Source organism: Spermophilus citellus (genome assembly GCF_964194105.1).
Source record: "Spermophilus citellus genome assembly, chromosome: 9".
NCBI classification, from domain to species: domain Eukaryota; kingdom Metazoa; phylum Chordata; class Mammalia; order Rodentia; family Sciuridae; genus Spermophilus; species Spermophilus citellus.
The window spans coordinates 65,351,733-65,370,338 of NC_138191.1; the positions used below are offsets into that span (position 1 = coordinate 65,351,733).

Consider the following 18,606-nt stretch of genomic DNA (forward strand, 5'->3'; position numbering starts at 1 on the left):
AGAGAATAATCATCACTGACTTGAGAGAGGATGAAATGCAGATAGGAGAAGAATAGTTTTAGGATACAGAGGAAAGACAAGGTACAAAAGAACTTGAAGCAGAAACACAGGAGACCATTTTTGCTAGGTTATACATAAAGCCTACTTATTCTGAACTAGAGAATGGATGACTTTTCAGAGTAAATGTTCTGCAATGCTAAACACTAAAGAATTAAATAAGTAAATGTCATTTGTACACTCATACATTATTCACAGCATTATTCACACAGTTAGCATTATTCACAATAGTCAAAAGGTAGAAGCTGCCCAAATGTTCATCAACAGATGAACAGATAAACAAAATGTGATATACACATACAATGGAATAAATACTGTGTTTAAGCCTTAAAAAGGAAGCAATTCTGAGACATGCCATAACACAGATGAACCTTGATGATCATTATGCTAAGTGAAACAAGACAATCAAAAGGACAGATATTATTTAGGCACCTGTTTCCATTAGGTACGTAAAATAATAAAATTTTTAGAGAGAATAAGTAGAAGACCAGGGTTGGGGTTGAGGTGGGGGTAGTTATTAATGGGTTCAGAATTTCAATTTGGGAAGTATAACAGTTCTGAGATGGATAGCAGTGGTGGCTGCACAACAACGTGAATGAATTTTATGCCATTGACTGTTCACTTAAAAATGGTTAAAATGGCAAATTTTATGTTGTGTTATTTTACCATAATTTTAAAAATTAAAAATAGAAAATGTCTTAGGAATCATTTCTAAGTAGCTTGGAATAAAAATTTTACAACGGATTTAGTTCCTGAGGAACAGAACTAGCTAAATGTTGTCAAAGCAGGAGGAATATTTTTTTTTAAAAAAAGGCAAAAACACACATAAAATTATCTTATGTACTACAGATTGTATGAAGAAGCAAAAAATAATAAAAAATTAGTTCCTTTCCATTTAACTTTAATAAAATAAAACATCTATAATTTGCTTACTTGACAGCCAAGCAGCTGGAGAATGGGAATGTTTCTTTTAAAATAAGAACACAAAAGCACTTGGTATTATCATGACAAAGTCTGTTAGCTTTAATTATCAGTTACAGTTGACTGATTGTAAACAGATAAATTTTATTTTAATGTACTTTTGTTTTGGTTATAAATAAAATAAATAGACATCCTAATGGATGCATCTATCATAAACTTTTAAATAACTGAGAACATAGAGTTGAAAAGTCAGACTTCAGTTCAACATAGCCTATGCAGGGCATAAATATAAAACTGATAATTAAATATTTTAAAGGGAACAATGCTATGAGTACCCACCAAAGAAATCACACAAAGTTGTGGTCATTCTCAAAATACCACCACTAAACTAGAGGTGTGTAATGTGTGTAATGTGTAACAAATAATATCTATTTTTAAAAACCTGGTATAGTTTTGATCTTAAATGTTCCTGAAAATCCATGTGTTAAGGCTTGGTCCCTTGGGTGATATTATTAGGAGGAGTGGAACTTTTCAGAGGTAGAGCCTAGTGAGAGGACCCAAGTCACTGAGGGCATGAGGATTGTTGGACCCTGGTCCCTTTCTTTCTTTTTTGCTTCTTGGCTCATGATGTAGTTTTATTCCATTATATATTGCCATGATATATAGACTCACCATAGGCCCAAAGTGATGAGGCCAATTGATCATGGACTAAAATATCCACAAAATAAACTGTTTTCCTCTTCATATGTTGCTTATCTCAGGTATTTTATTATAATAACAGAAAGTTGACTAAAACAATAATAATACGTATTTTTTTTTTTTTTGCTTTTAAAGGCGGTAGATTCAGAGAGTGAGAATTTTGTGTCACCAGCAGGACCAATAAGAAGGTCAGTTGAAGTCATACATACTTTTACTATTTGAGGCACTTTGCATATTATAACCCCAAAAAATGCCAAAGGAGGGTTTAAAATTTTATGGTCTGTTTTAAATGTTTACATTTAATATAGTAATTCTCTTAAAAACAAAAATACAGTCAAACAACTACCAGTAAAAAGATAGTATATTATGTGACTCACAAAAATGTTCATTCACAATGAATAACATGTAGTATTATTGTCCAGCAACAGGAAACAAATTAAAAAATATTACAATCCTATAAGTACATTACTGTGATTTTTGTCTTTTTAACCAGATTTGAAGTTTGTGTCAAAAGTCTACATTTGAGACCTTTTGTAAATAAATGTGAAATGCCCTCCAGATTTCATCAGCATTCTCAAAGAGCAAATTTTCAAGATAAAATAAAATATAAATTGTGGAAATGTCTTCATAATGTGTAAATTTCTATATAAATGATACTTAGTCATTATTTTATTACAATTTCCTAAAATGACTAACTACATACTTAAATCAATAATAAAAAAGAGTAGATATGATTTGAAAAATATTTCTATGAAGCTGATTGTCAAAACCTAAAAGTACAATTTAAAGTATTACAGCTTACACAAGAATTTTCAATACAAATGGGAAAAAAATCAACAAGAAAAAATGTATAATGCAGTATAAAAATGGTATAAAAAAGAACTTATACAGTTATATGAATCACTGAAGCAAGATGAAAAAATGCAGTAACAATAAGCAGTACAGTATATACTCAAAATGTGTACAAGACACACATTAGCTCATGCACAAAAGAAACTCTCAAATTCAAATAATCAATATAGAATCTACATAGGAAGTGCATGCCCTGTGCTAGGCACTGGGCTTTATTTAAGAATGCTAATCTTATTTAATTCTTACAACTAAGTTTCATTATCACAAATTCCTAAGAAAAATGAAGCACAGAAGGGCTGAATGACATCTGAAAACACAAAGCTACTAGGAAAAAAAACACGTGGCCTAACTGAACAGCCCATGTTCTTAATCACAAATCCCTTCTTGCTTCCCAAATCCAACTAGCCATGTGATTTCAGTACAATTTTTACTGAAAAATTCATAAATTTCCCCATTATATTTTTATATATTGCAAGAATAAAGAAAATGGTATAGTGGAAACAGCAGAGATAAAGGTAGCTTGGCTCCAGGTCTAGTAAGCAATAACTGCCAAAGTTAAGCTCCTTAGCATGCTATTTTTCTCTTTGTAAAATAGAGATGGTAGTTCTGTTTTCCTACTTTGCAGGGCTGATGGAAAAATAAAGAAGAAAACACATATAAAAGTATTTTAAAAAGTTTAATATTTTTAAAGATGTAAAACATCATTATTTAAAGGCTTTATGCCTATTTCTAAAATGCAGTATTGATAATAAAAGAAACATAAGTAGGCTTAGGAAAATACCTGGCTATTTAAAATAAAGAATTTTTAAAAACAAAAATTTAATTTATTTTTTAATTATCATAGAACCATCTTTGATTTTAAGTTGTAGCACACAACATATATCATAACAACATTTTTTGTACTCTCTTAATGATTAAAAGTGGCTAACATTTCATTTAATGGTTTGGAAGTAGATGGGATGTTCAAAATATAATAAGCTTATTTCCTTCTTTATAGATGTTTCCTTACCCCTTACAATTTTTGCAAGGTAAACTTACTTTCACCTTGATTCTCTCCAACTTTTCAATTTTTTTCATGATGACTTTTTAGTTTTGTGTATGTTCATATATAAACAATAGTACAAATGTTTATAAAGCACATTCTAACATGTCAGATATTAGGATAAGAACTGGAAATTAATAGAAAATAACAATGCAAAACCTAGTACTATCAGACTCTTTTCTGTGGCATAAAAGCGAAACAGTAAGCATATTCTTTTCAGACTAAGCTTGCATTAAATTCAAACCTACTAAAATAAGGCATAAAAATGGTAAATACTTGGTGTATTTCATTCTACTTTTAGTCAAACACACTTAACAAAATGATGAAAATGCTTACTTACTCGTATACCTTTAGGACCTGGATTACCTTCTGGTCTAGCTAAACCCTAATGTGAACAAAAGACATTGTCATCATACTATAATACTTTTAAAAATTTATTAACAAAAAGATTAATAAAAATATAAACGCTATCATTTAAATATTATAAAATTCAGACTTTCTATTTGGAAAACTCTAATGAAAATTACAAATGTGCAAGGAATGTCAGTACCAAAAGAGTCTTTGAATATAATGTATACACAAATATATTTTAGTTATCTAAATATAATACATTAATATATATTATCAGATAAAAATTTTTTCACTGAAGTATTTCTCATTTCTATACTGTTTTAAAACACTTCAAGTTAACTTACTCTAAAAGATATCCCCATACATTTTAAAAGATAAATACATTTTAAATTTTAAATCAATGTCCATATGCTGAAGTATTCATATTTTATATTTCTCAGACAACATATATCATCTCTTAATCATAGCAGTATAATGTATAATACCTCTAGTTATTTCTGAAGGCATAACAATGGACTTTGTTAAAATAGATTGTTTTTTAGATTTATTATTCCCTTCATGCCTAAGAATACAAAAAAGATAACAAATGTAGACTTCTACATTTAATTAATTAATTTTATTTTATTTTTATTTTTTTTAATATTTATTTTTTTTTAGTTCTCGGCGGACACAACATCTTTTGTTTGTATGTGATGCTGAGGATCGAACCCAGGCCACACGCATGCCAGGTGAGTGCGCTACTGCTTGAGCCACATCCCCAGCCCAATTAATTAATTTTAGAAATAATCAGTTCTTGAAAGCCTAGGAAGGAAAACTTGCTCTATTATTAGTCACATTAAGAAGTTAGGGAAAGTTATGAAATTAGAGGGAAATACATATGAAATGATTAAATAAATTTCCAAAGCAGTATAACAAAAGAATTGAATTCAATTTAGATAAAAATATTTGATAGTGGCAACTATTTCCCAGGTTTTTGTAACTGTGTAATTAAAAAATAATGCTTATAATGGACAGTCTTAAAACTAAAACCTCTTTTACTTCATTTTGGTCAATGGCATGAAGCTGTTTTAAGAACTTATTAGACTCTTGGGCATTTTAATTTTGAAGGTTCCACTGCACAATCACATTAAACATGATTAAAAGCCCCATTCCCATTTCAAACAAAACTTTCAATGTAAAATTTTTGAAAAAATGTACAACTTTGATTTTTAAATTATTTCTCTTTCATGATTTAATAAAAGTAAACCTACTGTCATTTGAACATTAACTCTCAAAATCAGAACATACAATATATTCACCAAGAGAAATATAAAAGGAGAAATGTAAATATAGTTACTGCACCTGCCTGCCAGGGTAACCAGGTGAACCAATATTACCAGTCCCTTCTGGAATTCCCTGAAATGAGAAATGAAATAAATAAAACAATATAACCAAGCCAATGGAGTCCAAAAGAAACAAATTTGGTGCATTTATAATAGATAAGTTTGGAAAGAACTTTTCCACATTAAATTATTGAATCTTGAATATTTTTATCTGACTTAAATCAACTGTTTGAAAGAAAATGAACCAAAATTGCTAAATAAAAATAGGAGACAGTTTAGTTTAGGGTCCTGAATGAGATGCTGATAATTAATAATTATAAATCTAGAATGAAAAAAAATCTAGTGCTACATTTATTTGAGGTAAGGAGCTGGTGTATTTTTAATAATCAGTATCTTTTTGGATTAAATTCCTTCAGGTTTCCATCACACTGCAAGACTCCTTAACAGTCTGAACATTAGTCCCAGAAGACTAAGAGAGGCAGTGAACCCCAAAATCCAATCTCTTCTTTCCTAAGATAAAAATAATCTTACAGCATGTCTAAGTAAATAGGTGTTAAATAATAAACACCTTTATTGTGATATAAGTCTACCTGAAATCCACAGAATGAACTTGAATGGTGCTATGGACTGAATGTTTGTGTGCCTCCAAATTCACATGTGAAAATCTTAATCCTAATGATCATGACTAATACATGTATACTAAAGATACACAGCATATTAAGAGGTAGGTCTTTGGGGTGGTAAGTAGGTCATGTGGGTAAAGCCTTCATTAAAAGGATTAATGCCCTTATAAAATACCAAACAGTTATCCTTTCTACCTTGTAAGGATACAGAAAGTTAGTAGTCTGTAACCTAGAAGAAGCCCTCTCCTAAATCCGACCATGAAATCATGCTGATCTCAGACATTCAGCCTCCAGAACTATATGGCATTCTATTTTAGCAGCCCAAACTTATTTAGATACATAGCAAATTAATTTAGAATGTACAACATTGTATTCTTAATTTAAAACAAGATTTGCTCAAGGAAAGCTGATAGAGACTTCAAGGGATAAAAAAGGAAACCCGGTGTAGAACTGGGTAGAAAAGTAAGACAAAGTTCTTCTTTTTTTTTCTTTGCATTTTCTTTTATTGATAGATCATTTATTCATTCATCAGCCTATTCAGAATTTAAGTCTATCAAATAATTCTTGAAATGAGGAAATGCTAGGAGAATGTATGTTGAGTTGCCTTTATGCTGAGTTGATGACAACAATGGTAAGTTTTCTAGATTCCTTATTTATGATGTAAAATTCATTGTTTATGAAAGAAGTGTTTTTCATACCAGCACTTTTACTAGCACTTTGTCCCCCTGTTCTTAGGTAGACCTTCAGTTTAAATACTGACACATTAAAACTTCTAAAAACTTAGAAAATCTAAAGAAAGAACAAACTAAGGAAAAGGCAATGGGAAATCATAATTTCAAGTATTATTTTTCTCATAATACTTCTTTCACATTTCTTTTTTCATTTTCTTCTTCATGTCCCCTTCCCTTCCCTTAACCAAACAATTACAATTTACTAAGTCCTTTTAATTTGCCAAGCAACTTACACCTGCTTTACATCTATGAGATAAGATACTATTTTTCCCATTCCACATCTAATGAAACTGAGCACTTATGACAATGGCCAATTTCCTGGCCTATGAATAAACACTTTCTGGGGATTACAGAATAAAGTGATTTTTATTTTATAATGTTCAAAACTCTGTAGGGTTGAAATTATAATCCCTACAATAAAGATGAGAAAAAGTGAGACATAAAGTGTTAAAGTCACCAGTGGAAGGACACACAGCTAGTTAGTGGGAAATGAGAATCTAAATCAACAATTCTGATTCCAGAGACCACCATGCAAGGCTGCCTCCCTAGTTTGAGTGTGAAATGCAAATAATTTCTAATACTAGTCTAAGGAAAATCTTCTAATTATAAGAGATTTGTTCCACCATCTTTATAACTGCCTTCCTTTATGCTCTATACAATTAGGAAATATACAGGCCTATATCTAGACATTCTCAAAACCTTATATTTGGGTATGCCAATAGAAAAGAGACAGACAAATTCAAAAGACTGCTTTTATTTTGTAGATCACTATTGATCCAGCTAAGGCCAATCATCAGCCCCCTTTCCCATTCCTTTCCTAGCCAAATTAGGTCAATTGACATTGATAAAAGGCTAATTGGTAATGGGACATAAATGAAATCTGATTTTGAATGAATTTTCACATGTAAGCACTAATACATTCCAGTCACATGGAGAAAAAATACAAAAGAATTCTACATCATGTCTATGTTCTGCTATGCTATAATAGCATTAAACAGAAAACAAGGAAATTTTCAGCAGTATTTATAAGGTATAAACATATTCCAAGCTAATCACACCCTAAAATCACTGCAACAACCATAGAAACCCAAAAGATTACCATGACTTAGTTTACTCTGCACTCAAAAAGAGATTTTTTTAAAAGTTGCTTTACTCATATCTGTAGATTGGATGGAAGAACATACAGTAGTATTACTAGTCCCTTGAGAAATTAGGATTAGGAAATTAGGAAACCCACCCATTAACACTTCTCACTCTAAGCATTAAAATACCTGTGTTGAGTTGATCAGATTTCATTCAAAATTTCAGTACTGCTATGTCTATATCTCAATTTCCTTATTAATAAAATAAGAATAACCAGAGAACACCACAGGAGCTCAGGCCTGGCCCAGATCTGCCCACACCGACCTGTGAGGGACCCAAGCTCACAGTAGTCACTGGTCCATCCTGCCACCAGAGACACCTGCCTGAGCTCCTCCGACACAGTACTACCTCTTCATACTAGCAGACCACCGCAGGAGCTCAAGCCCAGCCTAGATCCACCCATACCAATATATGTGGGATCCAGGCCCAGGGTAAGTCAGAGTTCACCACCGCCTCCCTCACACACCTGGCAGCCCAAGCCTAACCCACTTCCATCTTGGGACACTGCAGGCATCACCATAGCTTTCCCCACGCAGTAGCCTCTACCTTTGTAACAATAGACAGGGGCTATAGAAGCAGCTGCATTTCAGAGCAGGCATGCCAAAGACAGTGTAAAGCCCACCCTTTCAGCCCCATCTCTGTAAGACACTGCATCCTTCTTGGGGCACCTTCACTATTATATCAAGTTACCTCAGCTATTGCCACCACCACCTTTAGTTGCAGTAGCATATATTGAGGGGCACCAGTAGGATCTGGAAGCTCAACATCATGGTAAGGTACAGATAATCTGCAGGGGAACTACAAGAATGTAGGGTAGAAACTATAATATATCAGATCCACACTGCAAGAAAGGAAGACAAAGAGACAACATAAAAAACAAGGGAGAAAAGTACCCCAAACAAACCAGGACACCACAATAACAGAACCCATGGATAGCAAAGTTGATGAAATGTCAGAGAAGGACTTCAGAAGGTTCATAATTTAAATGATCTGTGAATTAAAGAATGACCTAAATGAGCAAATACAGGCAAAAATTGATCACTCCAACAAAGAGATAGGAGAGCAAACATAGGTAGCAAAAGATTACTTCAAGAATGAGACAGAGACTCTGAAAAAAAAGTCAGAAATCCTTGAAATTAAGAAAACAATAAACCAAATAAAAAAACTCAATAGAAAGCATAACCAACAGACTAGATCATTGGAAGAAAAAATGTCAGATAATGAAGACAAAGTATAAGGTGTGGAAAATAAAGTTGACCACACAGTGAAGATAGTAAGAAAGCATGAACAGAACATCCAAGAATTATGGGATAGCATTAAAAGACCAAATATAAGAGTTATTGGGATAGAGGAAGGCACAGTATTTCAAGCCTAAGGAATGCATAATCTCTTCACTGAGATAATAAGTTCCCAAGAATGAAGCATGAATTGGAAAACCGAATACAAGAGGCTTACAGGACACCAAATCTACAAAATTACAACAGATATACATCAAGGCACATTATAATGAAAATGCCTAGCATACAGAATAAAGAAAGAATCTTAAAAGGTGCAAGAAAGAGGAATAACATATAGGGGGAGACCAATTTGTACCTCAGCAAATTTTTCAACCCAGACAGGAGAACATGGAACAACATATACCAAGCTCTGAAAGAAAATGGATGCCAACCAAGAATCTTATATCCAGCAAAATTAAGCTTTAGATTTGATGATGAAATTAAAAACCTTCCATGATAAACAAAAGTTAAAACAATTTACAACTGGAAAGCCTACACTATAGAACATCTTCGGTAAAATATTCCATGAATAGGAAATGAAAAACAATGATGAAAATCAGCAGAGGGAGGTATTACACTAAAGGAAAAACTAATCAGAGGAGATACCAAGTCAAGTTAAATACCAAAAATAAACAAAAATGACTGGGAATACAAATCATGTCTCAATAATAACCCTGAATGTTAGTGACCTAAACTCAGCAATCAAAAGACATACACTAGCATATTGGATCAAAAAATTAAAAAAAAAAGATCCAAGAGTATGCTGCCTCCAAGAGACTCATCTCATAGGAAAAGACAACTACTGACTGAAGGTGAAATGTTGGGTAAAATCATACCACTCACATGAACTGCGGAAGCAAGCAGGGGTTTCCATCCTCATATCAAATAAAATAGACTTCAACCTAAAGTTAATCAAAAGGGTTAAAGGAGGACACTACATACTACTAAAAAAAACCATATGCCAACAGACATAACAATTATAAATATATATGCCCCAAACTATGGAGCATCTACTTTCATTAAACAAACTCTTCTCAAGTTCAAGAGTCAAATAGACCACAACAAATAATTAATTTTGGGTGACTTTAACTAACCTCTTTCACCACTTGATAGATCTTTCAAACAAAAGCTGAACAAAAAAGAATATAGCTCAATAATACAATAAATATCTTAAGAATTAAATGACACATATAGAATATTTCATTCTTCGACAAGCAAATACACTTTCTTCTCAGCAGGACATGGATCCTTCTCTAATATAGACCATATATTATGTCACAAAGCAGCTCATAGCAAATATAAAAAATTAGAGATACTACCATGTATTCTATCAGATCATAATGGAATGAAATTAGAAATCTATGATAAAATAAGAAATAAAAGCTACTCCAACACCTGGAGACTAAATAATATGCTACTGAATGAACAATAGGTTGCAGATGACATCAAGGAGGAGATTTAAAAAATTTTAGAGGTGAATGAGAATACAGATAGAACATATCAAAAATCTCTGGGACACTATGAAGGCAGTTCTAAGAGGAAAGTTCCTTGCATGGAGTTCATTCCTTAAAAGATGAAAAAGTCAACAAATAAATGACTTAACATTATTTCTAAAAGCCCTAGAAAAAGAAGAACAAATCAACACCAAAAGCAGTAGAAGACAGGAAATAATTAAAATGAGAGCTGAAATCAATAAAATTGAAACAAAAGAAATAATTGAAAAATTGACAAAACAAAAAGTTGTTTTTTTAAAAAAGAAAAAATTGACTGATCCTTAGCCATGCTAATGAAGAGAAAAAGAGAGAAAACTCGAATTACTAACATACATATTAAAAAAGGAAATATCACAATACACACTACAGAAATACAGAAGATAATTAGAAATTATTTTGAATACATGTACTCCAATAAAATAGAAAATATCAAAGGCATCAGCAAATTTCTACAGTCATCTGATTTGCCCAATTGAATCATGATGATATACACAATTTAAACAGATCAATTTTAAGTTATGAAATAGAAGACTCCATCAGAAGCTTACCAACCAAGAAAAGCCCAGGACTAGGTGGATACACAGCCACGTTCTACAAGACCTTTAAAGAACGAATTCCAATCTCCAATTCACTTCAGGAAATAGAAAAAGAGGGAGCACTTTCAAACTCATTGTATGAGGTCAATATTACCCTGATTCCAAAACCAGTCAAAGACACATTAAAAAAAGAAAACTTCAGACTGATATCTCTAATGAACATAGATGCAAAAATTCTCAATAAAATTCTGGCAAATCAAACATAAAAATATATCAAAAAGATCGTACACCACAATCAAGTGGGGTTCATCCCAGGGATGCAAGGTTGGTTCAACATATGGGATCAATAACTGTAATTCATCACATCAATAGACTTACAGATAAAAACCATATGATCATCTTGAATAGATGCAGAAAAAGCTTTTGACAAAATACAACACCCCTTCATGTTCAAAACACTAAGAAAAACAAGGGACAACAGAAACATATCTCAACATTGTAAAAGCTATCTATGCTAAGCCCCCAAGGCAAACATCATACTATATGGAGAAAAACTGGAAGCATTCCCTCTAAAAACTGGTACAAGACAGAGATGCACTCCTTCACCACTTCTATTTAAAATAGTTCTTGAAATAGTAGCCAGAGCAATTAGATGAAAGAAATTAAAGGGATATGGATAGGTAAAGAAGAATTCAAATGAGCACTATTTGCCAACAATATGATTCTATAACTAGAAGACCCAAAAAAATCCATCAGAAAACTTCTAGAACTAGTAAATGAATTCAGTAAAGTAGGATACAAAATCAACACCCATAAATCAAAGGTATTTCTGTACATCAGTAACAAATCCTCAGAAAAAGAAACTAGGAAAACCACCTATTTACAATAGCACACACAAAAAAAAGAAACTTGGGAATCAATGAAAGATGTGAAAGACTGCAACAGAATAAATAAAAACTACAAAATACTACAGAAAGAAATTAAATAAGATCTTAGAAGATGGAAAGATCTACCTTCTTCTTGGATAGGCAAAAATAGGCACAATTAATATTGTCAAAATGACCATACTGCCAAAAAGCATTATACAGATTTAATGCAGTTCCAATTAAAATACCAATGACATTCCTCATAGAAATAGAAAAAGCAGTCATGAAATTCATCTGGAAAAATAAGAGACCCAGAATAGCTAAAGCAATTCTTAGCAAGAAGAATAAAGCAGGTGTCATCACTATGCCAGACCTTAAACTATACTATAGAGCAACAGTAAAAGAAACAGCATGGGACTGTCACCAAAATAGACTTGTAGACCAATGGTACAGAATAGAGGACCCAGAGACTAACCCACATAACTATAGTTATCTTATATTAGACAAAGGCGCCAAAAACATACATCAGAGAAAAGATACCCTCTTCAACAAATGGTGCTGGGAAAATTAGAAATCCATGTGCAACAAAATGAAATTAAACTCCTATCTTTCACCATGCACAAAAGTCAACTCAAAGTAGATCAAAGACCTAGGAATTAAACCAGAGATCTTGCACCTAATAGAAGAAAAAGTAGACCCAAATCTCCATCATGTTGGATTAGTCCCCTACTTCCTTAATAAGACTCCTATAGCACAAGAATTAAAACCAAGAATCAATAAATGGGATGGATTCAAACTAAAAAGCTTCTTCTCAGCAAAAGAAACAATCAGTGATATGAGTAGAGAATGTACAGAATGGGAGCAAATCTTTATGACAAGCACATCAGTTAGGTACTAATCTCTAGAATATAAGCACTCAAAAATCTTCAACACCAAAAATAATTTAAAAAAACAAATAACCCATTCAATAAATGGGCAAGGACCTGAACAGACACTTCTCAGAAGAGGATATACAATCAATCAACAAATATATGAAAAAATGTTCAACATCTCTAGCAATTAGAGAAATGCAAATCCAAACTACTCTAAGATTTCATCTCACTACAGTCAAAATGGCAGCTATCAAGAATACAAACAACAATAAGTTTTGGCGAGGATTTTGGGAAAAAGGCACACTCATACATTGCTGGTGGGACTTAAAATTGGTACAGTCAATCTGAAAAGTAATATGTATAGTCCTTAGAAAACTTGGGATGGAACCACCATTTGACCAAGCTATCCCACTCTTCAATTTATACCCAAAGGAGTTAAAAACAACATACTGCAGGGACACGGCCACATCAATATTTACTGCAGCACAATTCATAATAAAATAGCTAAACTGTGTAACCAACCAAGATGCCCTTCAGTAGATGAATGGATAAAGAAAATGTAGTATATATACACAATGTAATATTATTCAGCACTAAAAGAGAATAAAATCATGGCATTTGCAGGTAAATGGATTCAGTTGGAAAATATAATGCTACATGAAATTAGACAATCCCCAAAAACCAAATGCTGAATAATTTCTATGATTTAAGGATGCTGATACATAATATGCTGCAAGTGTGAGTGGTGGGAGGATTAAATGAATCCTAGATAGAGAAAAGGGGAAAAAGGGAGGGAGGGGAAGGGAGTGGACATAGGGGTAGGAAAGACAGGAGAATGTTATGGTCATCATTACCCTAAGTATGTGTATGAAGACATGAAGGATGTGACTCTACTTTGTATACAACCACAGATATAAAAAATTGTGCTCTATATGCATAATATGAATTGTAATGCATCCTGTTTTCATATGTAACAAATTAAAATTAAAAATTAAAATATGAAAAAATAGAATAACAACTAAGTCATGAAATTATTATATAGAAAAAATCGTACAGAAATATCTTTAAAAGTGGAAGTAACTGCAATAACAAGTGTTGTTGAGTATTAAATTAATTAATGTATGTAAAATATCTGGTCGTACTGGGGATGTAAAATATTGAATAAATAATTATACTACTATAAGTTGTCATTGGTGGAAGTACCACCTGGCAAATAATAGGGGCTTAAAGAGCTCTTATTACTACAACTCACACAGATGATATAATTGCTTTACCAAATGTTTGCTGACCAATTTATTTACAAATTTTTCAAAAATGAATGTCTTCTAGCAAATCAGTTATGCTTCTCTTATAGTCAATGGTATGTTCACAGTTAAAATGCAAAATTATTTGAGTTGTTCCTCAAAGTTAACTCAAATTTTGGCTCTTCTCTTTAGAAACAAATAGAAAAAAAACTGATTCCAAAATATATTTTACAACATTTAAAACTGATCTCAGACTCTTCTAGAAAACATTTACCATAAGAGTAATAACATGTATATGATAAGAACTAGGTATTAGAGCAATTGTGAGGGAACAGGTCGATACTGATACATGGCCCATTTTTCACTGACTGGTGAAGTATCAGGTTTCCTTTATTGAAATCCATACTTTTCTGCCAAAACAGTATTCTAAGGATTTTCTTTTTTTTTCCCTAGGGACTAATTCCTATCAGTTCTCATATTTTTTTCCACATTAATGTTCAAATGCTTTTTGGCACTTGTTTGATCTTCAAGAAACTGAGATTGCACCTTTTACAGATACACATATTGGTTTGGTTGCCAAGTCTAGTAATTGCCATGTCTAGTAATCTTGTAAAATTGTGTTTCAAGGACTGGACAGTGTATTGTTCCACTTAAATGAGTGAATGAAAAACTTGGCTTTGTTTTTTCATTTGGACTTTTCCTCAGGGACCAGTCATCACTTTTCTTCCTGTACTTCCCTTTAGGGCTTCCTAAAGCTCTTTGTTGAATCTTGATAATTCTATCCATCATCTTAATTAGCTTATAAATTCCATTTTTGTCCCTTTTTAATTCATATGGCTTAGTATATTCTATGTTGAAAATGAGAGATAGGACTCTGTTTTATTCTATGACATGATGGTATATTAGTTTCCTGTGAGAGTGAGAAGCAAAAACATGATCAAAAACTAAACAGTTCCAAAATTATTTTGGCTTTTAAATAGGGTGCACGTATATTATGGACAATAATATAGGTACCACTCTAAAATGAATAATAATTAAAATTTACTTGATTTTCTTATGCAAGTATCAGGGAATTAACAGTTATTAATTAGGTTTAGTGAACAGAAAAGCCCCTGAAATTGTATAAAAAATCAGGGATATGTGTATTTCCTGGAAAAGGTTTACAGCATTTATAAGGTTCTCAAAGGGGCCTGTGAATGACGTAAGTTTAAGAACTAGTGTTCTGAAAAACTCACACACACACACACACACACACACACACACACACAAATATATAGTAAAATTGAATAATAGTAAAATATTATGTTTTAAATGTTTTTGGAAAAAAATCTATAACTAATCAATTAAAAGGATGTCTTATATTAAATAGAGCCAAAATCACTGAGAATAAAAATGAAAAGGTAGAGAGAAATTACCTCTCAACAGAGTACATTAAAATGAAACTTATACTGGAGAAGATATAAGTCTTATAAAGGAAATACTTTCTTGTTCACCACGGAGCCCTGGGAGCCCTGGATATCCTTTAAGACCCTATAAGAAAAAAGATAAAAATATGCTATGAAAAGTAAAATTATATAAGCCAAATGACTAAACATAGAACTTATGACTAAACATAAGTTCTATGTTTCTCTTTACTACAACTTTTCAATTCTCTCATCAATACAAATTTAAATCTTACTAATTTATTTCTTATTAAATTTAACTTTTTATTTAATAATAACTTATTTAATTAAATAGTAAATTAATTCTTATTACAATTGTTTATTCATTTTGAGTGTTGCTTGAATAATTTTTTAATCAAGAAAATCGTAGCTTAATATTTAATAGAAAATAAAACACAGTATCTTTTAGAAAAGATTTATACCTAGCAATGAAATTGTTAAGTTTTCTGAGGTTTTTTGTTCAATAATGCTGAGACAAAATGCCCTCAGACATAATTTCTTATTATTGAAAAACTGGATCATATCCAGGCAGTTTCTCTAATCCATTAAATCAGTGTCATAACACTTCATGAATGAGCTAACTCAAATGAAAAAGGCTACTCATTGGTTTATCAAAAACGTATAAAGCCATCTAAAAAATTATAAACAAAAATATTTTCCAAGTATAGAAGCAAAGTCAAATGGATAATATCTTTCTTCCTCCAGAAAGAGAAAGAAAAATGGAAAAGACAGGAAGAAGGAAATAAAAGATAACTTTAGAGCTTATTTATATGGTTTTAATCAATCATCAGAGAATTTCCCTACTGTCTCCCAGATTTTGGCTCACATAAAAGAGAAAAAAAAATTTCTTTTCTTTTTTTTAAATTTTTTTAGTTGTATATAGACACAATACTTTATTGTATTTATTTATTTATTTATTTTTGTGGTTCTAAGGCTTGAATCCAGTGCCTCACACATGCTGGACAAGCACTCTACCACCAAGCCACAACCCCAGGCCCAAGAAGTTCCTTTTATTAAGCACCTCATAGATGCACTGATGAAAAAAAAATTAAAAATACCATAGAATATTTAAAAGATGTAATTCAAAAGCCTAAAATAAATAATGGTTTACAAATGTCAAAAGTGTTCCATTAGCATGCAGCAGACAAGTTTTTAGAGTCACAGAATATATGGTTAAATGGAGTGAAAGAATTATTCAGGATTAAACAATGATATTTTAATTTATTTATTTATTCATTTATTTTAGTTGTAGATGTACACAATACCTTTACTTTATTTTATTTTATTTTAGTGGTACTGAGGATAGAACCCAGTGTCTTCTACATGTGAGGCAAGCTACAACCCTAGCCCTAATCAATGATGTTTTGTTAGAAAATATGAGCTTGAATTAATAGGTTAGAGAAGGAAAAGATGCTTTGATTAGACCATGGGTAAATGAGTAAATGAACTTATCTGAAAATTAAGGGAATGATTTCAGAAGATTTGAGATGTTAAACTTCATACTACAGTAAAATATTTAAGTAGAGAAGTTTCTAGGGAACTGTTATGGTTTCAATGTGGCTTGTCCCTGTCAAAACTCATGCTGAAAATTGATTCCCAATGTAACAGTGCTGAGAAGTGATGGGGTCTTTAAGACATGATTAGATTCTTGAGAAGTATTAATGTCTTTCTCCCAGGAGTGATTTCTCCCCCTCAAGGGACTGCAAAAACATATTCTTTTCTAACAGTATGCTTTGCCTCTTTCGCCTGCCTTTTTGCATCTCTACTTTCTACCATGAGTTGAATCAGCATATGGCAAGCAGACACTAGCATCATGTTCTTGAACTTTCCAGCCTCCAGAATCATGAGCCAAAATAAACCTCTCTTCCTTATAAATTACTCAGTCTCAGGCATTGTTATAGCAACAAAGTGGACTTAGACAGAAACCCGAGAAAAGTAAGAAAGAGTTTAAAGGGGAAAAAAGCTTATTATCTATATAGTATGAAAGTAAAAAGAAAGTAAAAGAAGGAAAAACTAGAGGGAATAGGAAAAAGTATGTTCTTGGTAGTCAGTTCCTTTGTGATTAGGCTAGTAGAAAGAGATCAACAAAGTAGCAGTCATGAGAAAGAACAGAAAAAAGGAAAGGAGCTAATGAATGAACTTCACTGAGCTACTATGTGCCAGGCATTGTGTCATTTCCAAACATCTCAGTTCATCATTACAACAATACTATAAAGTGAGTATTGTTCCCATTTTTACAGACAAGGAAACTGAGCTTGAAGAAATTAAATGAATTGAACAAACTCTGATAGAATAATAACATTTTTATATATTTATCAAGAATCAAGTAACCTACTTTTCTAGTTAGTTGCTTTATATGCTTCTAACAGTCTCATAATCAGATGGAACCTGTTCTTATTCTCATCAACAAGTTCAATCTCATCCACAAAAAGAAGTATACCCCATGAAATTGAAAGGAAAGGAATATTCCCCAAAACATTCCATAAAGCCAGTATAACCCTGATGCCAAGACCAGACAAAGACCCATCTAGGAAAGAAAACTATAGATGAATATCACTGATGAACACAGATGCAAAAATTCCTAATAGAATATTAGTAAACCACATTCAAAAACATATTAAGAAGATAATACACTGTGATTAAGTGGGCTTCATCCCAGGGATGCAAGGTTGGTTCAACATGGAAATCAATAAATCTAATTCACCAGTTCAATAGAATTAAGGACAAGAAACATATGATCAGCTGGGTGCAGTGGGGCATGCCTATAATCCCAGTGGCTTGGGAGGCTGAGGCAGGAGGATTCCAAGTTCAAAGCCAGCCTTAGCAAGAGCAATGCACTAAGCAACTCAGTGAGACCCTGTTTCTAAATAAAATACAAAATAGGGCTGAAGACGTGGCTCAGTGGTTGAGTGCCCCTGAGTTCAATCACCAGTACCAAAAAAAAAAAAAAAAAAAAAAAAAAAGAATCATGATAATCTCAATACATGCAGAAAAGGCCTTTGATAAAATACAGCAACCATTCAGGCTATATACAGCAAACACATAACCAACATCATATTGAGTGGAGAAAAACTGAAGGCTTTTTTTCCTCTAAAATCAGGAACAAGACAAGGATGTACATTCCAATCACTTCTA

At 32.2% G+C, this 18,606-nt stretch overlaps 1 protein-coding gene across 1 annotated transcript in view; it reads right to left on the reverse strand.

Moving 5' to 3' along the window:
- Window positions 1–18,606, reverse strand: part of LOC308655526 (uncharacterized protein) — a gene marked incomplete at both ends in the record, with an annotated part of 166,739 nt that overhangs the window by 77,741 nt on the left and 70,392 nt on the right. The window contains 3 exons of the mRNA XM_081305605.1: window positions 3,912–3,956; window positions 5,264–5,317; window positions 15,515–15,559. Of these exons, the coding sequence (XP_081161731.1) occupies window positions 3,912–3,956; window positions 5,264–5,317; window positions 15,515–15,559 (144 nt within the window). The remainder of the gene's footprint in view (window positions 1–3,911; window positions 3,957–5,263; window positions 5,318–15,514; window positions 15,560–18,606) is intronic.